General features: G+C 38.2%; 1 protein-coding gene across 1 annotated transcript; it reads left to right on the forward strand.

Moving 5' to 3' along the window:
• Positions 1-9,970: 9,970 nt before the first annotated feature.
• Positions 9,971-13,481, forward strand: LOC307252286 (uncharacterized protein; the record flags this gene model as incomplete). The annotated part of the gene is made up of 6 exons (XM_080029923.1): positions 9,971-10,103; positions 10,268-10,411; positions 12,062-12,403; positions 12,731-13,076; positions 13,172-13,229; positions 13,353-13,481. 6 exons carry the CDS (start codon positions 9,971-9,973, stop codon positions 13,479-13,481), a joined length of 1,152 nt encoding a protein of 383 aa, XP_079886049.1.
• Between the last annotated feature and the right edge of the window lie 12,449 nt (positions 13,482-25,930).

Raw genomic sequence — 25,930 nt, forward strand, 5'->3', positions numbered from 1 at the left:
TTGATGTCAGCTCCCAGTGGCCCTGTGATCTCCGGGGTGAATGAAGTCGGGATGCTTTCAGTCACAGAATATAGCCGTGCGCGTTCCCGTGGCACTATAGTGCGAGCGCGCGCTTTGCAAAATAGACTACAGGAGCTGTAACTCTGCGAGTGACCCACAGCAAAGACGCTCTCATACCTGAGCATCACACAATTGCTCAATTTCATTACAACTATATTAGCCTTTAACTTCACACAATGTTAACCGAGCACAAAGTTTAAACATGATTGAAAATTAATTAAGCAAATATAACAAACTGCTGACTGTCGTTTGTATGTTGTGATTTTGTTATTTCCACCTTTACTTCATCTTTCACTGTCATGCAAAGCTAAGACTGGTTTAGATGATAAACTGGAATTTTAGATTTAGTGATGTTAATGATTTTCTACATCACCAAGGACTGAGCAACTCAACATAATTATCTTATCTGTATGAGGGCTAATATATAACCTTTCGAAAATCATTTGTTAATCAGCTGTGTCCTTCTCTCTTAAATTATCTTCATCTCTTCTTCACCTATCTCTCTGTCTGTCTGTCTGTCTGTCTGTCTGTGTCTCAGAGAGAGAGAGAGAGAGAGAGAGAGAGAGAGAGAGAGAGAGAGAGAGAGAGAGATCACTGACTATGTCAGTGTTTAATTGGTGTGCAATAAAGCTCATTAATGATTTTCCACACCAGACAGACTGTTTTGGGTAAAAGAGAGCCCCACTTCCAGCCCTGTTTGTGCACAAGTGAAGCTTGTGGCCTGATGGTGGAGCTATATGCGAGGTCAAGGGGTCAAAAATATTTATAAAAGTTTCCCATGAGGTGTGCAAACAGGAATCTCTGGGAGACAGTACAAACAAAGGGTGGATGCAGAACTGTGCTCTAAATTTTGGGGGATCTGAAGTGGTGCTGTCACTTCTGGTCTATCTTCCAATATGATTGAACCCAAAGAATCCTCTTTGCTTGCTTGTTATGCAAATAATGTAGAACCTTTACAGAAGCTGAAAGACAACATCATTCCGATTTTAATCACTCATTCAGCATGTGACTGTCACACTTTCTAAAAGGCAGCTAACACAAAACAAGAACGCACAGACGGCTGAAGACACACACATGCAGACAGGAGAACCTAGTCTAACCTGCTCTAATATTTTGGTTAGAGAACTTATTGGCACTACAATCTGAATAACTTTGAACTCAAGAACTCAGCAAGTTCATTCTCAAGATTCATCCATCGATTATCTTACACCTGCCACTGGTATATCATTTTTATTATGTACTGGAACTGAAATCGATGGCACATGTCAATGTTAAAGAAGCTGTGATGTTGTTTACAGTTGCAGCAGTGTTACATGTGTATGATATGTAATTACTTTGTATAGACATGCAACACCACTGACTAGGTCCTTTACTACACGTCTGATTGAGAGTCTGTGACATGAAAAGCAGTCTGCATTCATCCATTGCTTTGTGTTAGTGAAGGAAATTGTTGAGGGAATGTGAAAGACTTTCCAGAGCTAAAGCTTCATAAAGCAGCGCTGGAATCTGGAAATCCATGCCTCGAGCATTCAAACATGCACGTACACATTTATTCTCCCTTTCCCATGCACAAACATTTACCCAATATCCTTCATCTCACAACACACACACACACACACACACACACACACACACACACACACACACACACACACTTAATCAGTCAGTTAATCTTACAAGATGTAGAAAAAAGTAGAACGAGAAAAACAAGAAAAGATGAAAAAAGTAAAGAAGTTGAGGTCAAGAATGGTAACACTGTGTGTGTGTGTGTGTGTGTGTGTGTGTGGCAAATGCAGGCTGTGTTACACCAAACACACCACCAATTAAAGCCCATTTAGCCTGACAGAGACTAATACCATCACAACAGAAATCCACCTCTGTCTCTCTCCCTCCGTTTCACTTGAATGGCTTCAGTGCTCTCTCACACACACACACACACACACACACACACACACACACACACACACACACACACACACACACACGCACACATGCACACACGCACACACACACACACACAAAGAACCGGAGTGTTGGAAGAGAAATGGGTCAGAACCGATTTGGATCTTGAATAGAGACACACTCAAGCCGTGACGCTGTCACTTCCTCCTGGCAGCAGCGTGTGACTGTTAAAGACAGAGAGGAGCAGAAACTCCAAAACTCCAGGAACATTTTCTCTGAAAATCATAGGTTTTGTTTAAAGGTCAGGTCCCCCAAGAAAGTGGCCTAGTGAAATCATCAAAATGAAATAAATTAATCTAGAAACTAGAGAACATAGAGACTAGCTAACCAGTTGGCAAGAGATGGATTATTTACTGTACATGTGTTGATGTTCAAAGAAATCTGAAATAGCATCCTTTTTTATCATCCTAGTCTGATAACATCTTTGCAATACAACATTAGATTTTTTTATTTTTTTTTACGTGAGTGAATATTAAAGCTAAACAATCGGCAGTGCAACTTCTTTAAAACCTCCTTGCTCATCAAGGTGATATAGTGATGTCCTAAAGTTTCACTAAAAAGGGCAGAGCATTGAATGAATTTATTTACAGTCTCCTCCCTCCCTCCCTCCCTCCCATTTTCTCACAAATAACTTTCCAAGTGGAGTAGATATTTAAGAGAGTTTATTTATAACAACCAATGAGAAAGCTTTTATCACTTTTTTTGTTTATAACATTTCCAGAAGAGTGACGCAAATACAGTATGCACCATAATGGGGTTTGGTGACCTTGCATAGCACTTCAGCAGTGTTTGGTATACTTAATGCAAACAGCTCTCCCACCGTCCTGTGGGAAAGAAGAATGCCATTAATGGGAATAGAGTACATAAAAGAATATATGAGTAAGATTTGTAGAGGAGCGTGTTGGAGATACGAGTATTTAAGGGACAGAGAGGCAGTAAAAGTTAATCCAGCAGGGGATAACAAACTTTTACGAGCAGGGTGGGGGTTAAGGTCTATCCCGAATTTATTCCCAAACCCAAGCACATGGTGGAAAAACCCTTCATACACATTTTTCTTCCACCCAGTCCAATCCAACATTATTTATTAAAGTATTTTCCAGTCAGAATAGATTTCACTGTAAAACCCAAAACAGGTCTGCTATTGGACACCTGCCAAAACCTTTTGTGCAACGCATGAATGTTTGGTCATCAGCCAACTGGAGATTTATCCTGGATTACCATCTTAAATATGTCGGCATTTACCTACATGTAATGCTACCCCCGCCCCCACCCCACCCGTCTGTTCATCTTAGGCCACAAGACTCTGAGAGAATGCTTTATTTAGGTCTGTTTAGGAAAGTGAAAACACAGGGCCCTTGTACTGTGTGAACCCATAGTCATGAAGACAGAGGGCTAACTGAAAGGGGCATACTGTAAGCACTGGACCTCCCACCAATCTGAATCGGATGCACTCGCCAGCCCTCTGAGAGTGCATACCTCCATAAATTGTGAAAGACTTTCCAATTTTGTTAATTAAATAAAAGTGTGTTTATAGTGTTTAATATTTCATCTAGATTTCTATTGAAATACATATTGCAATAGAGAATCTTAGGATACAATCATATGACAGAGGATACAATCATATGAAATATGTTTTCAATGTAAGGAAAATGCAGTTTGTGAGAAAGTATTGTTTTTTTTGTTTACTTTTTTACAGTATGGTTTTGTTGGCTATCAACCTAAATGATAATTTTATTGATCCCTGAAGATGGACAGCCAGGCCTGTGGTCACAAGGTTGAGTTAAAGTGAACAGTAAGTCAGTCTTTCAACAACGACCACATATATGTCCATGATAAAAGCGCTAGTTCGATAGGGGGGATCCCAGGTGTGAACGTGAAGCAGGGCATCGTAGTGCAGATAAAGTGCACATGGTTGGTTGAGAAATCACAATAAATAATTTTTTCTATTCTTCTATAATGTTGCCCACATTTAAAGGAATATAAATGAACCCTAAAGTATGTGAACAAATCACAAGAATGTTTCTATTAGGAAGGGACATCTTATCTGAGCCTTGAGACAAAACACCGATCCTGCCTGAGTACTGTTGTGTGTTCAGATGCCAAACACAAAGAGCCACTGCCACATGTCTGGTTCAACAAACAAAGGAATGACAGCAACAAGGCGTCAAGGCAATGACACTCACACAACAGAGTAATTCTCCACTACTGTTTCAGGGGACTGTCCTCTCAAGAAAACAACAATCAGTCATTTCAGCAAGTGTCCACGAAATGACGTATGAGGACCCTCTAGCAGCTGTAGTAGTAGTGTAGTATGACGGTAGCAAAGGAAGAAGTCAGAAGACATTGTTGTAGAGCGATAAAGTCTGTGTTTTGGGAAGAGTTTGCGATGGATGGACGGGTCAACAAAACAGTGGACTTCAAAACAGCTTTTAGTTTCCCGTTTCCAATCGACAGCCAACCTTCTTTATTAAAGCATGTCCACAATTGTGGAAGAACTGTTGTGTTTTAGCCAGGCAACACTCAAGCTATAATTCAACACTTAATCAACACAACAAACTGGAAAACTCTTCCAGGAGTCAAGCCAAGGTGAGGAATATTACAAGAGGAAAATAAGCAAAAGGCCTGCTACCAATGGCCAAGGTGGGGCCCATCTTGAGTTTTCGAGCTTATTGTGGCTAATTGCACTTGGCATCGTTGCAGAATAATGATTCACTCTATAACCACCTCACAAAAGGACATATGCTAATCTAAACACCGCTGAGAAGGATGTAACAGGATAGATAACTAGGACAACCACCACCGTCATCACAGAAAAGAGCGGCAACAACAGAAACTTCAAGATCAATAAAATATGAAAAGATAGAAATGTCAGAGATGAATCCCTTTTCTGTTGCTCACTGCAAAATGCACTTCTACAAAAGCCATTGTCGTATACACTGTAGTTTTAAGCATGACTGGACATGTAATAAAACTAATATGCTTATAAACAAATCTCGATTTACACAGGCTCACACTTGTTACTGAGGTCTGTTACATTTAAGGAGTAACGATCACTTATGTTATTACAAGAGAGATACAGAATATCTACCTCATTTTCAAATACAGGGCAAAAAAAAAAAAAAAAACATTTATAAAAAAATCGGTTCGGATTTGAATTGTCTTCCAGTGTGTCCCGAGCCTGACCGTCTCCCAGTTCCAGCCAGCTGCAGCGAAGGGTAAACACCTCTTCCCTTTTCCCTTTCCTTCAATTCTATCACCTCTCCCTCCCATGTTTGCCAATTGATTTATGTGATAAGGTGATAATCAACGCAACCGTGATAGAAACACAGCTGGGACTGACCGACAATAAAAACAAACAACAAAAAAAAAAAACACTCTTATTCGGATTGACACGGACTGTCCAGCTGACAGCTGTTAGGGAACTAGGACTGCAGAGTGTGAAAACAGGCGCCGCTGGATCATTTTGACCAGTGGAACATTTGATTCAAACGTTTGTCCGTCCTCGATTGTTCATCGTTTCAGTTGGGAGACTTTAATCTCCTCTGCGGAAATAATTGGGAGGCAGTGAGGGAGTTAATTGTGTTTTCCATTGATGAATCATCAGGAAGTGTTGGTGAACCCTGTTGACCACACACACACTCACATATTTGTACAAACTCATGCACACACACACGCACGCACACGCACACACACACACACACACACACACACACACACACACACACACACGTCACACACACACACAATGGAGTACACACGGACTGACTGTAAGCACATGCATAGTCTACTTAACACACACTACTATGTTTACATGCTGTAATTACAAGCGCACACATATATGTACGTGCACACTTTTTCAAACCTTTACTAGACTTATACACTAAGACAAACATTTATATACACAAACACACACATACTACTGACCTCACACACACTCACATAAGCACTGTGGGTAAACTTTTCTCTCGCTCTCTTATCATTCTTATTGTCAACCTCTCTCACCCTCTCTGTTGCTCTATTTCGCTGCCATTTCAAAAGATTAAGAGGCCAATTAGTAAAGCTCTCACGGCAGTTATTACCACGCTGGGAACTGGAGAGAGAAGAAATCCCCCTCTCTCCTCTTCCAAAAGAAGGATTTCTCCCTCATTGTCGCTGGGTTGAGAGCGAAGGATGTGGGGTGTATTTGGAGGGCTGCTGATGTGGTAATTTTGGCTCGGAAACAATGCTACGCTGTCTAAAGAGGGGTAATGGAGGGAAGTAGCCGAGGTAGTGTTTGCCCTGTGCGTGTGTGTGTGTGTGTGTGTGTTCACATGTGAAACACATGCTGCAGACACACACACACACACACACAGTGAGGTGACATCATGGCATCACCCTGAAGGCCACGCTAGCTTCCAGATGAAGGAGGAAGCATCGTATTAACTCCCAATCAGGAAGATGACACAGACGCTTTGTGTGATTGTAATGAGCCTAAGGACAGAGAGTGAGGCTGTTCCTGTGTTTAAGTTACTGTGGAGGTAAAACTCACCCCGAATGCTAATTTGCTTCTATGTATATATATTCAACCTGTAATATTTTGGGCATTACTGCATGGTGATTATGACATTCTGTTCTACATCAGTTTTAATATAATACTGTATCTGTATTTTTAGATTATTAGGGCTTTGTGCAACAACAACAAAAATATATTTACATGTGAAAGATATATTTATTAGCAGGAACACAGACAGAAAACAAGAAAATGGCCTGTCAGCAGTGAGCTTGTTACAAAGGTATGATTACACACAGACCACAAAACATCTTTGATCCCAATCTGCAGCTAATGGCTCTTTATAAAGTATAAAGCTCACAGGTATTTCAGATTTCACAAATCTGGTGCCAAAGTTTACAGTGGAATGCAGTGCCCCAGACAGTGTTATTTCTGACTTTGTTTGACTTTGGCAAAGTGCCCAAACCGAGGCATACTTATGTGTGTTTATGTATTAATTATACAGTGTTGTTATATTTTGTGCATGCCAACTTGCCAGCAGGTGAGTGCGGGAAGATGAGAGGTTCTCACCTGTGTTGAGACATGAAGTGGCCTGGCTCCTCTCTCCTGTTCACCATCATTATATCAACCTCCATATCTCTGCAGAGAAGTCCTGGATCAGACAGAGAAAAGACAAGTGCTCAACAAGCCTGAGCTGGAGATGCTGAACATGAGGGGTGGAGGGTGAACCGCGGGTGGGAATGTTATAGAAGCTGATGAGGATTTGCCTTGGTATTACAGGAACAGGCACAACTAACTTGTTTGTCTTATTAATCTGTCTGGTTTTGTTTGGCACTAAGCCGCCTGGAAAAATGTCTCTATTAAGAGCTTTATCATAATTTTGAATCAAACATTAAGATATAGTAGTATTTAAAGAAAATAGAATATAATTGCATTTTTTAAATGAGCTGTTTAAGTTCATGTCAATCAAGCAATAAACACAGATAGATTGATGTATTTCCACACATGACCCAATGATGTAAAGTTGTTATAATATTAACAACGAATCAAATAAATATATTGTCACCCAGCATTTCTCTTTCTACACATTGTTCACATAACTCCATATGATTGATAATAATGTTCTGTGCTTGCTCAATGTGTAAATAAACCATTGTTTGCCAACAAGGCCTTCATATCAACTTCAGAAGATGCCAAAAATTGTTGTATGGTATTATATGCATATTCATTAAATAACAATACATAAAGCTTTCAAAGGGTGACTAAATAATCACACAGTGATATTGGTACTTACTATATAGGACATTCGTTCTGAAAATGCTTGTGTGAAATGATTATGATACATGATAAAACTTCAGTTTATCTCACGGAGTTATCGATTGGGTATTATTAGATTATTTAAGTTCACCTTGAAATACTGATTACACATGGCCCTCATAAACTGTGTAAACAGATACAGGTGTGTGACATTTTGTTTTCATGTTCTTGTTCCATGTGCTAACTGTTGGTAGCATCATGGTTTTGAGGTCAGAAAAACAACTAACAAAAAAAGGTCAGAATGCACAACATAATGTCTAGCATTCAATACGAAATCATTATGTTATTTTAGTTCAACTCCGTTTGACAGATCCAAATACTGCTGTTATGAAGTCTATATTACATCTTAGCAGCAATAACACAATATGAGCAAATCACAATTTACCACGTGTTGACGATTGCAAATCATGCTTAAATGCAAGAGTGCATGCATTCATGTTTTTCTTTACTGAAACCTAGAGTCAGACACTGACACTGATGAAACAACATTCTACCTTTATATTGATCCTCAGGAAACATTTGGTGTTTTAGGATAATTGTATTTTAGGAACTATTTTCAGAACAGGCTAAGTATAAGCATCTTAAAACAGTAAAAAAAAATTGCAATCTTTTTTTGTCATACTCAGCCTCTTCTTGCACATTTCTCGAGTGCCATGTTCTCGAGAGTAAGTAATGCTATCTATCATTTACACACACACAAACACACACATACATGCACACACATACCTGTCCTTGAGTGTTCTGAAAGTCACCCATAAATAAAATTAATTATTATTAACAATAACCAGTACTCACTGACCCAATAATCAGCATTTTAACAATTCTAGTGTGTCCCTGAAAGTCACTTAAGTCAAACACACACAGACACACAAACACACAATGGCCTTGTCTCACTAGCCCAGGCTTCCTGTGTCTTCACAATGTTATGACTGGGACCTGATAAGTTCTAAGCAATGGTACTGTTGTCATTATCTTTTGAATTTTCTCCATTTGATTTGATTCAATTTCCCACCCATTTTCCCATGAACAGTATCACAACAGCTAACCAACACTGGTAGATATTACACACTGAAGTAGTAGACCTGATGCCTCAGCAGCAAACTGTAGAATGTCCAGGCAATGTGTTGGGATGACGTCACCCTCCGGTGGACAAACCCCTGACTGCAAACAAGCAGAACAAGGAGTTGAGTGGCCTTACTTCATCTTTAATGTGAGCTGATGCATACATGTAATATTTTGTATACATATTACTTTTTTGAATATCTTTTTTTACATTCTTTTTAGGTCTGGAAGCTCTTCATTTTGTTCATAGTGACATCGAATGTGGCTGCTTTAAATCAAGGGGCTAGAAGAGAGGAAGTGTTGATAGAATGATAAAAGAGGAAGGGAGTTGGTTTTTAGTTACATTTTTTGTTAACCACTCATATGTTAACCAACAGTCCGTTCTGTTCACTGCTGCTTAAACTCCATAAAAGTGAACTGCTGTTGCATTTGATCAATGAGTTACAACTTTATTCATTCTTTTCTGGATGAGATCTCAATACAGTTGTTGTGGTAAGGCCGATACAACACTGTTATCCTGTCTAAACAGAAGCCAAAGGATTACAACAGCCATGCTGCTGGCAGAAGCAGGATGTGTGTTTATGGGTATCATACTGTACATCTCAGGTATGAATAACTGTTTATGCTTTCTTATACAGATAATTAACTAGTACATATGATAATGATAACTTTAAACCATAAGAAATAAAACAGAAAATGTCACAGCTCTACAGACGTATAGGAATGAAACATTTTTCAAAACTGTACATGGATGGAAAACCTCAAATTACTCACAACTGTCGGTAAAGATTATAGAATGAGCTAATCATATGCCGTTCATTCATACCATACTATAATTATTTAATGTTTTCTATAGGGAGGTATGATTTTAAAAAGGTATACGTCCTCAAGATGTTTCCTTCTGTTAAAGGGGTTGATGGACGAGCATACAGCACCTGTGCCTTAAAAGGTTCATCAGTGGATCTGCCCTGCTCTAATCAACTTTATACTTCAAGCATGACATGGTACACTATACACTGGGATGGGTATAAGTATGTTCAGAAGGAGCTCTATAGCGATGGATATCGTGTAATTTACAACATGTCAGATGAGACTCAACCAACTCTAAAAATCAAAGATGTGTCAGAAAGTGATGACAATAACTACTGCTGCAGAGAAATAACTGACCACCCAGGTCATTGCTGGGACAAAAGAATTCAGCTCAATGTAACAGGTAAAGTGTGTCCGTCATACAGTACTACTTTGTATGACAATATATTCATTCTTATTAAAACACCATCCTCCCAGACCTGCAGGTAAAGGTGATTCCTGCCACAGAGGGACAGACAGTAACACTGATGTGTAGCACCAGCTGTCCTCTGACTGAAAACCCTGCAGCCTACATCTGGTACAAGAACAGAGAGTTTCTCTATCAGGACTGGTCTCCCTGGTACCAACATCTGGTCAGCAGTGAGAAAGCAGTCACATACTCCTGTGCTATCAAAGGCTACGAGCATCTCAGAGCGCCTGAAGTCTCAGTGGGTCAGTGGCAACATTCAGCTTCATATGAAGTTACAAAACCTTTGACCAAAGATGTTTTACTTTCAAGAATAACTATAACTGTATTAATGCACTTGAACCATGGCGTGGATCATAAAGCTCATGAAATCCAATGACTAATGGACTAATGTTTATTACAATCTGACACCATTTCTCTTCATCCAGATTCTATCACATCAACCTGCTTTAGTGTGACCTATGCTAAAGGGAGAATGTGTTCTCATAACCAGACATCAGTGGATGAGCCCTGCTCCATCACATATCCAAGAGGTTAAGTTTCTCCCCAACCTCAAGGAAACACACAAACACTCGTCTCACCAATGCTTTTAATGGCAGTAAAGTATTTTTTTCATAAAAGCAATGACTAAGCATGATCATGTATTTCAATAACTCAGTGGCATTTGCTTTCATTTAGAGAATAAAAAAATATTTTTACTTCCTCATTTGTACAGTGAGTTCGGCTACAATAGTTTGTTTTACTAACATAGAGCTCATATTTAACAATTCATGTAATTGATTCATTGAGTTATAGCAGTATAGTTAAAGATTTGAATCAATGCATCAAATCCTGACCTTATCTGGGCGCCATTATGAGAGAGGCAGCCCCTCACTGTCACAATAAATAATGAAAATTGTATATTTATATCTCCTAACAGATGTGCATGTTCAAATGACTCCTTCAAAGAGTGATATCACACTGACTTGTAACACCAGCTGTCCACTGATTGGCTCGCAAACTACCTATAGGTGGTACAAAGGTGGATACCTACTAACAGACAGTAGGAGGCAACAGTTTTCACTTCACCCATCTTTATCTGATGAAGGATTCTCCTGTGCTGTGAAGGAGGATCTGCTCTCTGCTGAAGTCTGTGAGTATTGACCTCCTATGGTTTGTTATAACCTGGGACTGTCTAAGAACACTGTCTTTAGTCTCTGATGTAAGGAGGACAATTTCCAACATCATTGGAGGTGCACAAATTAACAGAACCACCCACTTACTAGCTATGAAGTAATACATACCAGATTTCTCCATTATTTCTGATGAGACTGAACTGATTCAACACTGTGGTTAATAGAAAGCTTGCTAGGTGTATTTTAGTCAGCGATTGAGTGTGCTGGCAAACACTATGCTATCACTTTACAAGAAAATATTATTGTTGAGCTTGTCTTTTTTTTTTTTTTTTAAGATATTTTTTGGGCATTTTTATGCTTTACTGTGAGACAGAGGTGAAATGGGGCAGAGAGGGGAGTGACATGTAGAGAACGACCACGGGCGGGAATCGAAACCGGGTCTGCTGCTGGGCGCCCTACCAACTGAGCTAAGGGCGCCCCCTTTGTTGAGCTTGTCTAACTGTAATGTACAATATATTAAATTGCTGATTGTAATTTGTACATTTCACCTATGTTATCTTAATCACACTTTGTTCACAGAACACTATAATTATACATTAGAACATCAAAAATATTTAGAATGTAATGTTTGTAAATTAATCATTTATTAACAAGAAAAAGCAAAGAATAACAACATTTAAGATACAATGTCAATCAAATCCAATACTTTATCATTTCCCCATGTTTATAGTTAAACACACATTTTTGCTGCCTATGACATGTCTTGCATCTATATTTCAGGTAGCAATAACACAAACTGTTGGAGTGTGAATTATGACAGAAGGAGAATCTGTGCACTGGAAGGCTCTACAGTGAATATTTCAAGTAAATATTTGCATCCTGAAAAACAGAAGCCAAAGAATAAAGTATGGTACAAAATAAAGAGCAGAGGTCAGAAGGATGCTGAAGAGCTGACTGAAGCTACAGGTCGTCTGGAGTACCATGACAACATGAAGAACCAGCACATCCTGAGCATTACAAACCTGAAGAAGAATGACTCAGCAGAATACGTGTTCAGACTCCAGCAGGATGACACAGAGTGGAAACGGTCTGATTTTTATGGAGTAATAGTGATTGTTACAGGTAAGTCTTAATATAAATATATCTTATATATGTTTTATATGTTTAACAAAGAAATGTGTTGCTCCGTAACAGCCCCTCTCTATCACCACTTAGCAGACTTCACTCATTATTGTCTAATAAGACGAATAAAGGCAGAGCAATAACATTTCACTCAACACTGAAGAATATGTCAGGGCTCGCTCATGTGGAAAACATGGACTGGCTGTTTATTTTGGAATAATCTGTGCTTCCTTCATCCATTTCAGGGAGAATTTTTTTGGATAGATACTGACAAACAACCTACAGCATTTCTCATTACTATTAGTGACCAATGTAACCATCTTTCAGGCCTGAAGGTGGAGTTCACTCCCTCTGCAGTGGTGACAGAGGGCCAGAGAGTCACACTGACCTGCAGTACCAGCTGTCCTCTGACTGACAACACAAACTACATTTGGTTCTTGAACAGTCGACTTCTGACCCGGACAGAGAACCAAAGCAAACACCTGGTTCTAGACCCAGTCAGCAGCCAGCATGCAGGAAACTACTACTGTGCTGTCAAACCCCAGAACACCAGCTCTCAGGAAAAGACTCTCACTGTTCGAACAATCACAAGAAAATGGATACCAGCAGCAGCTGCAGGAGTGTGTGCTGCCCTACTGGTTATTATACCACTTGTTGTCTTCGTATTGATCAGGTAAGAAACGCAGTGCTTTGTTTCAGAGCAATGACATTCAATCTCAGATCAGAAGTCACTTATTAATGAATTTCTTTTTTTATTTCACTAACTAGAAAGAAGAGAACTTCAAGTCAATTGCATAGAACTGAAACATCCGACAACAGGGAACAGGTAAGGAATAGAATTTAAAAAGTCTGCTGCACTATACAAGCATACATACTACAGGTAGGTAGAGCAAAAACATTTAATTGCAGCATAAGGTAAAGCAATGTATTTGGTCTTTTGTCTTATCAGCTAAACCTTGGTCCAGTGTATGAAGTCATCTCAGATCATCCAACAGAGCAGGATGATCTACACAATAGCAGAGTTCACTTCTCAAAGAATCAGACAGATTGTCTCTACTCCACCATCCAGCCACACTAGTCCAAAGTAAAGGATCCTGTGCACGTTGCTGTTGTTAACTTGACACAAAACAGGACCCCAGAGTGAACATCTGTTGTCTTTTTCAAATGACCCGGGCTATGTTTTCACCTTGTTCATTAAGACGAGTAGCTAAGTACTGTGTTGATTTTTTTTTTACTTTATCTTTCTTTCACACACAAACACTGCATCTGACTGTTATCAATATTGATGTTGATCTCACATTAGTGTTTCCATTTGATAAAGTGGTAGCAGGGGAGATTAAATGAGTTCAAAATGAGAGCCACACATTTCCGTCACATCAGCAAACAGTGGAAAATATGACTGAGCACACAAGATTGAAGAGATACAACAACAAACAGTAATCCATGTAAACCGTGGGGGAAGTCACACAGTAAACAATCTATCAAGTTGATTAAAAATACAATTGTAATCAATTATTATTTTACCTGACTAGCTATCTAAAATCTATCAACGTTTTTCAATGTTGCTTACTACATTTGTTTGCAGTTAAATTCAGCCAGCATTAGCCACAGCATGATGGAGTGTTACTTGGATGGCTTAAAATATACATATATTATTAGGTTTTACATCTTCATGTATCCTTTATTTGTATTTAAAGTAGTGAAATAGTTTTTACCGTATTTCATTTAGCTCCTTTTGATACCCCAACTTTATTTTTGTTGGTTTTACTCCCTTCAGTACATCTACTTTCTCTTAGTAATCTATTGTTGTTCTTGTTTTGCACTATTAAACTTTCTATTACTTGTATCTATTGCTCAGAGTTAATGTCTGGTGTTTCCTTAATGTGAGATGGATGATAGTGTTTCCTCAGTTATTGCTTGATGTTATTTGTGTGTTCTAAATCTTGAGTCATCTTCTGATCTGCATGTCAGATTAAATGGTGTTATATTTCCTATAAATATAATCACTTAACCTAAAAGGAAGTGAAGTGTTGATGTCAGAGCTGCTTGTAATCCGTCAGACGCCTTCACATTGACTTACAGTTCTCGCCAGCCTTTAGGGTGTAAGTGAACTGCTGGGTTATTTTCTAATGAATGCAGCATTTCTGTTAAGGCCAATATCAATTCTGGGATACATCTTTCTATTAGATTTTAAGATATTTTAAGTTAGAAACTGACAGACTACAACAGCCATGGTATCGGCAAAAGCTGGATGTGTGTTTATGGGTTTCATCCTATACATCTCAGGTATGCCTGATTTTTTATTATATTTTTATTAAATGTTAAATAACTGTACACTTTTTATTTTAGGTGTTTGACTCAAATCGTAATTGTTTTCTTTTTTTAATTTTACAGAATTGAAAACTGATTAAAAAAACAGAAAAGTGTGTAATAACATGCATTAGGATAAGGATAGGATAGATTAGCACCTGTTCAAATGGTATAGATACATCTGTCCAGATTTGTGCTCATAAAATCTTCTGTTAAAGGAGTTCGGGGACCGGCAATACGGATATGTGCCTTAAAAGGTTCATCAGTGGATCTGACCTGCTCTGCTCAACATCCTACTTCAAGTATGAAATGGTGCACAGTACACCGGGATGACTACATGCAAGTCTTAAATGAGTCTGCCAAAAGAGATGGAGTATCCTATGTGTCTGAAAAGAGTGACTTTAGTCTTAAAATCAAAGACGTGACAGAGAAAAAAAATGCTGACAAACCAAAACCCTGCTGGCGCAACAGAATTCAGCTCCATATTGAAGGTACAGTGGCTGCCAGTTATTAAATACTTTAAAACTGACATCAATATAATTTGTGTTTTCTTAATGCTTGAGTTCAGTTTATATGATTATTTTATATTTCAATTGTATAATTGTTTTTGTCCAGAATTTGAGAGGTCATCTTTAAAGGCCTACTTCACCGGTTTGAATATGAAGGTGTATTGAATTCTGAGATCCTATGTAGTATAAATGTGCGAAAAAAATTAAAATCGGTTCATCCTAGCCTGAGAAAAGGCAGAAAGAGTGTTTTTTTTAAAAAAAACGTACTTTGTAAATATTACTGTGATGTCACAGTAAAAGACATCACAGTAATATTTACAAAGTAAGTTTTTTTTTAACCCTATATTTCTCTTTCTGTGATGTAACGAGAAAGAGAAATATAGGGTTAAAAAAACACTCTTTCTGCCTTTTCTCAGGCTAGGATGAACCGATTTCAATTTTTTTCGCACATTTATACTACATAGGATCTCAGAATTCAATACACCTTCATATTCAAACCGGTGAAGTAGGCCTTTAAGTTATACAATTTAACATAAGGTAGTAACTGATAAAACATTCATTTATTGTATCCTGACAGATGTCACACTGACTTGTAGCATCTATGCTCTGGTCTCTGGTCTGTTTGGACTGGGACATTTTATATTTTGTATAGGCCTACAGAATATAAAAGAGGAAATCAAAAATAAGATGATTTAAATAATGTTCAAACATCATGGGAGGTAGTAAAAAACACCTTTCAATATATGTATACATTGGTTGTACATATTTTCCTTTACTATATATTTTTCAGCAGTGCAATGGTATATGCACAACACTACAATCACACATAAGAATATTTTAAATACTTAATAATGAAAAAATATTAAACACCTAAGCTGAAATGGTCAATCTTACATTCTAGCTACAGGTCATGTGGAATTGTATGACAAAGAATACGTGTCCGGAAAGCAGGATGACAAAGAGAGGAAACATAAAGTACTTGTGATGTTTACAGGTAACTCTCTATCATGGCTCTACAGCACTCAGCAGACTTCACTCATTAATGTCTGAACAAGAACAATAAAGGCAGATTAACACTCAAAACTGCAGAATATTTTTCGGGGTAGCTCATGTTTAACGAATGTAACCATCTTTCAGGCCTGAAGGTGGAGTGTTCTCCCTCTGCAGTGGTGACAGAGGGCCAGAGAGTCACACTGACCTGCAGTACCAGCTGTCCTCTGACTGACAACACAAACTACATTTGGTTCTTGAACAGTCGACTTCTGACCCGGACAGAGAACCAAAACAAACACCTGGTTCTAGACCCAGTCAGCAGCCAGCATGCAGGAAACTACTCCTGTGCTGTCAAACCCCAGAACACCAGCTCTCAGGAAAAGACTCTCACTGTTCACACTATTACAAGAAAATGGATACCAGCTACAGCTGCAGGAGTGTGTGCTGCTCTCCTGGTTATTATACCTCTGGTTGTCTTCTTATTGATTAGGTAAACAACACTGTGCTCTGTTACATAACATTACATTTCTAATCCGAAATTATTTGTTTATGTGTATATTTATTCATTTCACTAACCAGAAGAAGGAGGACTTCACGCCAATCTCCTGAAACTGAAGCAGCTGAAAACATTGAGCAGGTAAAAATCTGACGTTTTGGGGGCGCCCTTAGCTCAGTTGGTAGGGCATCCCCCCCCGGGCCGGGCCCAGCAGCAGACCTGGGTTTGATTCCCACCCGCGGTCGTTCTCTGCATGTCACTCCCCTCTCTGCCCCATTTCACCTCTGTAATTAATGAACGTTTGGCTTTTTTTTCTTTTTTTTTTTTTTTTTGCTTCTTTTATTCGCTTTTAAATGTTTTATAATGTGTTTTATGTATTCTAATCTTGCCCCTGTAAAGCACTTTGAGTGGCCTTGTGTCTGAATTGTGCTATATAAATAAACTTGCCTTGCCTTGCCTTGTCTCTCTGCACTGTCAATAAAGCAGAAAAATGCCAAAAAATATCTTTGAAAAAAAAAATAATAATAAATCAGACGTTTCGAAAAAGTTCTTCAACAACATTAACGCCTTATAACAGGGCTATAGGATTTAAAATTTTCGACTGAGAAATTACTGGTCACTTTTACAAAAATCCTTAAAAAATAATTATTACTGATACAGTGAGCACAAAGCAGTTAATTAATGAACGTTTGGCTTCTACACAAAGAAAAGGAATTTACACAATATGCTGTGTTAGAAAACATCACCCTCATGTACTGATTCTTGAAGTGACACAAAACGTATTTTTACTGACAAAGAAATACACTAGGCATTAAGATATACTGTATAATGTAGGATGGAAAATGTCTTTAAAATGCATTACTCTGACGAAATAACAAAGCATATTTTGGATAGAATCATTATACTTTGAAAGTATTCCTCCTGCCACTGAATATTTATTGTGTAATGCATTATATAAAAACTGCCAATTACGTCACTAAAGTTGAATCCTTCTTGTTTGGGTCACAGTCAGATATCAGGGTGTTAAGTAATGTTATTTTTCTTTTCTTTCATCAGCCTATCGCTGACCCTGTGTATGAAAACATCTGGGCTCAACCAGCAGAGCAGGAAGAACTTAACTATAGCAGAGTCTTCTTCTCCAAGACCCAGGCAGCTCCTCTTCACTCCACCATCCAACCACATGAGCCCAAAGAACAGGAGCCTGCTGTGTATGCTGTTGTCAACTTTAGATCCAGTTCCTCATAAAGTATTGAGCTTAACCAACAGATGAATCTAAAAAAAAACATCTTACTTTTTTAATACAAATTTTCAAATATGAGGTGTGATACATTTTGGCTGTGTGTCGGAGGAAAGTTTACAAGAAAAATGTCTATACTTAATACTGTATGTATTTTTCGTAACAGAACACAACACAGAATTTGAAAAGGATTGCATAAAACTTTGTATGGAAGGAGTTCCATGGATGCTACAAAAAAAAAGCGAAATAATATACTTTTACTTCTTATTGGAAGGTTGTGTCAGCGGCGCACATACATTTGTGTGTGTGTGTGTGTGTGTGTGTGTGTGTGTGTGTGTGTGTGTGTGTGTGTGTGTTACTTTCTGGATGATTTGCAGCTGTGACTTCAAATAAGTCTGTGTACAATTGTTGAAATTGTGAAAAATATGTAGCTCTGCATGGGATGCGGTCAACTACTGGCTGGCATACAGATCATGACTGCAGCCTCTTTTTTTTTCCTACCACAAAACAACCACAGAAAGCTCTATGTGTCTCTCTTCTCGCTCTAACACAAAGTTTTGCTTGTAACAAAATGAAATTCATTAAAATGTTAAAATGTCTAAAATACATAAATAATAAAAAGTGTGTGTATACCCTGAGGTTAAAGTCCCAATGTTCAATGACAAAATAGGACATAATTTAAGTCAAATATATACTGCACAACATAGATTCTTCACTAGAGGTCTCATTTTACAAAGAGTAGGAAGGAAGTGATGCTGTAGTGACACAGATGCAGTTTGTCTTCTAGCAGCCCTCACATTAATCAGTGGTCCATCCTCTCCCTGTAAGGAGACCAATTAATGTATAGTCTGTATGTTTTATGGATTTTAATAAACACAGTAGTAATAAGGCTATTTAATTATACAATCATATGATTAAGACTTCAAAAGCCATGTTCGTAGCAGAAGTTGGATGTGCATTCATTGGTTTTATCCTGTACATTTCAGGTATGAATGACTTTGACTTTCTCATATTATACTGTGAACTGTACCAACAAAATATCTAGTAGGTTTTAATATGTAGACAAAGTGTAGACATTGCAGAATAATTCATATAAAACATTCAATTGTGATTGTATATACAATATTTCCCCACATATGTTGTTATGTTTGCTGATTAAATCTTCTGTTAAAGGGATTCAGGTTGAGGCAAACCGCTTCTGTGCCTTAAAGGGTTCATCAGTTAATTTGCCCTGCTCTGCTCTACATAGCTCAAGCATGAAATGGTACACTATACACTGGGATGGATATATGTATGTTCAGAAGGAGCTCTATGGAGAACAATATCGTGTAATGTATAACATGTTGGAAGAGGCTCACCTGACTCTAAAAATCAAAGATGTGTCAGAGAGTGATGAAAACATTTACTGCTGTACTGAGAAAGGTGACCAACCAATGTTCTGCTTGGCCAACAGAATTCACCTCCAGGTTGAAGGTACGTGGCTGTCAGTACACTAATGCTTTATGAGACCAATATATACTTACTATTAACTGACCACTCTAATCATCTTTCAGACCTGAAGGTGGAGTTCACTCCCTCTGCAGTGGTGACAGAGGGCCAGAGAGTCACACTGACCTGCAGTACCAGCTGTCCTCTGACTGACAACACAAACTACATTTGGTTCTTGAACAGTCGACTTCTGACCCGGACAGAGAACCAAAGCAAAGACCTGGTTCTAGACCCAGTCAGCAGCCAGCATGCAGGGAACTACTCCTGTGCTGTCAAAGCCCAGAATACCATCTCTCAGGAAAAGACTCTCACCGTCCAAACGATTACAAGAAAATGGATGCCAGCCACAGCTGCAGGAGTGTGTGCTGCTCTACTGGTTTTAATACCCCTCGCTGTCTTATTGTGGACTCGGTGAGTAACACTGTCCTCTGTTTCAAAGCAATAATATTCAAACTCTGATCTGACATCAGTTATTCATTCACATATTGATTCATTTTATAAATCAGAATGAAGAAGTCTTCCCGTCAATCTCAGAGAACTGAAGCATCAGACAACATGGAGCAGGTAAAGAACAGGATTTATACAACCCTGCTTCATCAGAAAAACATCCCCCTCATCTATCTAGCAAACTTCTCCTCAAAGGGAATCATGTTACTGCTAAATGTTTCCTCGCTTTCTCTCAGGTTTCTACTTGTTAAACAAACATGTGTCTTAAGTATCACTGTGAAGCCACATTAAGGTATATTGGTATACCTGCTTGTCATGGTAAGAGTCCAGATTTGAAAGCTATAGCTTTCAAGTTGATGCATTGTATACAATGCATCAACATCTTACAATGTTTTATGTAAATAATATCAAATATGTAAATAATTTATTTTTATCATTCATTGTATAATCGACCAGTCAAGATAAGATTCTTGTTATGAACTATGTAATAGTCAGTAAAACCTGCAAGTAAAAAGTAGTTTTCTTTGCATACTTTTAACGAGACAATAAATCAATACTTTGTCTAATTTAACATTTAGGGTAAATGCAAAAAAAAAGGGTCAAAGTCTTTATAACACACACACACACACATTTGCAAAATATATGCAAAAGAAATTCAAAACACTTTAATCAGTACAGCTGTAGATGCCTTTGAATGCAATACAATACTGTAACATACTGTAACTGGCAGTGATATTATTTGTCTTGTCTCTTCAGCTAAACCCTGGTCCTATGTATGAAAACATCTACGGTCAGCAAACAGAGCAGGATGACCAACACTATAGCAGACTCCATCTCTCTGACAACCACACAGATGCCCTCTACTCTACCATCCAGACAATGCAGTTTAAATGAACAAGTTTGTTGCCAAGGTATTTAGCAATGGAGCCCTGCCCTGATAGTGTTAGTGACTGGATAAAAACTTCAATATCATAGCAGGGACAGGCAAGTGTTTAACAAAGTACAAACATATGGGGGAGAGTCTTATTTATGTATTTATTATTCTGTTGTGTTGAATGTGAACGTGTATTTGTCTGCATTGTCATGATGTGTCTCTTAAAAGCAAACACGCTATTTTCTTTATCTCATTGTCTGGCTGGTTTGCCAGACCAACATAATTGCAGCACTCTGTGGCTGTTTCTAGTGTGCTCTATATATGTTGTGTTACTTTCGGGATGATTTGCAGCTATGACCTCAAATAAGTCTTTGTACAATTGTTTCTAATGTGAAAAAGATATGTTCCACAGCATGTGATGCGGTCAACTAATGGAACATACAGATCATGACTACAGCCTCTTTTTTTCCTACCACAAAACAACCACAGAACACTTTAGGTGTCAAACAACCACAGAACACTTTAGGTGTCTCTTCTCACTTTGACAACTTAAACATCAATTTCAATGCAATTATTTATTGTAAAAAATGTCAAATAAATTACTAATAATAATTGTGTTAAAATATAGAGTGAAAGAAAAAATACCCTGAGGTTAAATTCCAAGCTTTCAATGATAAAACTAGACCTAACTTATGTCAAATAAATATTGCGATACATAGATTCTTCACTAGAGGTCTCATTTTAGAGTAATGAGGAAGTGATTCTGTGGTGTCACAGATGCCATTTGTCTTCTACCAGCCCACACCTTAATCAGTGGTCCATTCTGTCTCTATAAGGAGACTCATTCGTTTATTCTTTATATTTTATGGGTTTTCGTGAACACAGCACTTGTACTAAGGTCATTAAATTATGAAATTGACTTTCTGACCATTAGCTGGAGACTACAACAACCATGTTTGTGAAGGAAGCTGGATGTGTGTTCATGGGTTTTATCCTGTACCTCTCAGGTATGATTTACTTTTATCCTGTCTTATAGTATGTGAACTGTAGTAAAAAAAGATTGTATTGGTAGCTCACAGTAGGTGTTAATTTGTAGACATATTGTACAAAATGTCAATGGATTTATATTCAAATAGAGAAGTTCAAATTATTAAGATTTTCACATATGCTGCTGTTATAAGCTCTTCAGATGCATTGCACTATGAGAGTACGATCTTTTACAAATATGAGATTGGTATATTTTAACAATTGGTGTGGAGAAGAATGTTATAAAACCTATAAATTCACTAATTCAAATTCCTTTAAAGGGGTTCAGGGACAAGAAAACAGCATCTGCGCCTTAAAAGGTTCATCAGTGGATCTGCCCTGCTCTTATCGACATCCCACTTCAAACATGAAGTGGTACACTGTACACAGAGATGGATCTACCTCTGTTTTGAATGAGCTGGCTGCAGATGGCAATCGTGTTATGTCCAAAACTAAAGACTTCACTCTTACAATCAATGATCTAACAGAGAGCGATGCAAATGCATACTGCTGCAAAGAAAATAATGACGAACAAGGAAACTGCTTGCCAAAAAAAGTACAGGTCCAGGTTGCAGGTAAAGTGCTTATTATATATCTATAATGTTTTGCTTATTTTAACAGTGATCAGGGCATGAGATCTAAATAGAACATGACAATCCCAGACCTGCAGGTAAAGGTGATTCCTGCCACAGAGGGACAGACAGTAACACTGATGTGTAGCACCAGCTGTCCTCTGACTGAAAACCCTGCAGCCTACATCTGGTACAAGAACAGAGAGTTTCTCTATCAGGACTGGTCTCCCTGGTACCAACATCTGGTCAGCAGTGAGAAAGCAGTCACATACTCCTGTGCTATCAAAGGCTACGAGCATCTCAGAGCGCCTGAAGTCTCAGTGGTTCACTCACAACATTTAGCTCTTATCAAGTTACAACACCTCTGACTAAAGATGTTTTACTTTCAAGAATAACTGTATTATTTATGCACTTGGCCCATACATTATAAAGCTTATGAACCACAATTACTAATGGAGCAAGTTTGATAAATACTGACAATTTCTCTTCATCCAGATTCTATCACATCAACCTGCTTTAGTGTGACCTATGCTAAAGGGAGAATGTGTTCCAATAAACAGACATCAGTGGATGAGCCCTGCTCCATCACATATCCTAGAGGTTACTACAACATCAACAAAACACACCGTGTACCCCAAAATCTCTCATCTCATTTAAAAAAACATATTTAAAATCTTCATCTACTCCTCACAGAAGTCCATGTTCAAAAGAGTCCTGCACCTCAAAAAGACCATGTCAGACTGACCTGTGACACCAGCTGTGCTCTCACTGGCCTTCAAACTGCCCTCAGAAGGAAACACAATGACAAAGACAGACAGGAAGAGAAACCACAGTTTGTAGTTCCCACCACTTCTGTTGACAGCTTCTCATGTACTGTAAAAGGCTTCCAGGATCTGCACTCTCCTGACGTCTGTGAGTATGAACAAACGTATAACTATTATTAAATTACTAACAATTTTGTCAAAGGATAACAACTTTTAATACAGATCAAATTAAAGTTATATCTTGTTTGGCCTGGCAATTCAATAGATTCACTTTTGCTACTTAAAATATATATGCATGTCTTGTGCAAAGTTGACATCTACCACACAGACATTTTAATTAAAAATTTCTTTAAATTAACTCTAGAAGTTAGAAGTGACTTAAAGTTTAAACGGAGATTTGTCTTTCATGTATTTCAGGTAGTGAGGATAGAAACTGTTGGAGTGTGAATTATGTCAGCAGGAGAATCTGTGCTCTCCGAGGCTCTTCAGTGAATATTTCAAGTGAATATTCACATCCAAACCACCAGCAGCAGCCAAAGAATAAAGTATGGTATAAAATAAAGAGCAGAGGTCAGAAGGATGCTGAAGAGCTGACTGAAGCTACAGGTCGTCTGGAGTACCATGGCAACATGAAGAACCAGCACAACCTGAGCATTACAAACCTGAAGAAGAATGACTCAGCAGAATACATGTTCAGACTCCAGACAAATGACAAAGAATGGAAACAAAGTCTGATTCACCTGGAGTCACTTTGGTTGTCACAGGTAGTGCTTTGGATTCAATTACTATTTATATATTGTTTAGGGAATGACTGATTGATTCATCAAATTCAATTCAGCTATTTATTTTCTAAATTAGATGAGCTGCATTCAGTCTACTGCTTTTTCTACTGTTTTCATAATGTTGGGAAAGACAGTTGTGCGTCTAAAAAAAATAAAATAAAACTTTGACATTGGAGATTCATGTCCTATTTCCTACAAGTAGACCATTTTGTTTAATTTTAGTATGACAGAGATCTTCCTCTAACTATAGGCTAGCATAGTTTTAGCCAGACCTTAACAAAGGGGTGGCAGATCAGAAGACGCTAAAAAAAACACCTATTTTGTTGTTGAGGTTTAAGGATTTCAGAGAGTTCATATACGTCTCCTCTACATATACTGATCACTGTAACCATCTTTCAGGAGTGAAGGTGACATTCACTCCCTCTGCAGTGGTGACAGAGGGCCAGAGAGTCACACTGACCTGCAGTACCAGCTGTCCTCTGACTGACAACACAAACTACATTTGGTTCTTGAACAGTCGACTTCTGACCCGGACAGAGAACCAAAACAAACAGCTGGTTCTAGACCCAGTCAGCAGCCAGCATGCAGGGAACTACTCCTGTGCTGTCCAATCACCTAAAATCATCAGATCCCCTGGAAAGACTCTCACCGTCCAAACGATTACAAGAAGATGGATTCCGGCCACAGCTGCAGGAGTGTGTGCTGCTCTCCTGGTTTTAATACCCCTCGCTGTCTTATTGTGGACTCGGTGAGTAACTCTGTCCTTTGTTTCAAAGCAGAGACATTCTTACTAACCTGAGAGCAACTATTTATTTTATTTCACTCACCAGAAAAAAGACATCTTCAAGTCAACCTTCAAGAACTGAAACATATCACAACAAGGAGCAGGTAAAGAAACATTTGTTCTACTTGAGAAAAACATCACCATCCTCTATTCTGTTTCTTTTCAACAGGAACTGTTTTTTTAATAACTGTTAATCCGAGCCTGAACAGCAGCTTATACTCAGTTGTATCGTAATAGAAATCCTTCCCTGGTTTATTGTTGCTTAACATAACACTGTCATTACAGGGAAACATAAAAACAACGGGTCCTTTATTTTACCATGACAGGTATCTTATTATACTGCTTTCATCAGGCCTATTAGTCTTTTAAAACATTGTTGATATGATAAAGATAACTGAAGATAACGCTGCCATTCAATTAGGATATCTCTGCAAAGTGTATTTTTTACTTTATTTCAATAATATTTCTCATTAACTCTTTAAAGAGCTACTAAAGCCACTGACTACCTAGCTAACCCTCACATCCAATTTACCTCTAATTTGTCTCACTTATCCTATACTTTGCACAGCAGGATAAGACAAAATGTTAAATCAAGTGTAATATAGACTAATACCATTCATTCTCTTTGTCAGCACGACCCCGGTCCCATGTATGACGAAATATCAGCGCAACCAACAGAGAAGAATGATCTTCACTATAGCAGTGTCCTCTTCCCTGAAAACGACCCAGATCATCCTCTCTACACCACAGTCCAGCCACATCAGAACCAAGAACAAGAATATGAACCCTATTCTGTCATCAACTGTATACCCAACATGATGCCTGAGTAAGCATCTCTTTCTATTACATCCAATTCAGGCTCTAATTGAGGGATAGGGGTTAGATTGATGATCAGCAGCCAGAATTCAAGGGGTATTTTTAGGCCCATTGTTACTGAACATCTGATTTTCATGAAACTAGGATGCTTACAACAGAAAAAATTACTTTTCTCCTATTTAAATAGTTTTTGCCTCATGTTTAACCTACAGTACATTAAAGCAATATATTATTTTCTTTACTTTCAGGCATGGTGGCCAGGCTGTGAATCTCTAGACTATAAAAACGTTCAGAGACTGAATGTTCCAACACATCTGCCTCTGACTGTCATACAGAACATTGATATTGTTTATTATATCTGACTGCATTTCATTTACATTTATGGACTTATCTACAGTTGCTTACTGTGATTGAGGGGCAGACATCCAG

Source organism: Ammodytes marinus, assembly GCF_949987685.1.
Source record: "Ammodytes marinus genome assembly, chromosome: 6".
In the NCBI taxonomy this organism is placed as follows: domain Eukaryota; kingdom Metazoa; phylum Chordata; class Actinopteri; order Uranoscopiformes; family Ammodytidae; genus Ammodytes; species Ammodytes marinus.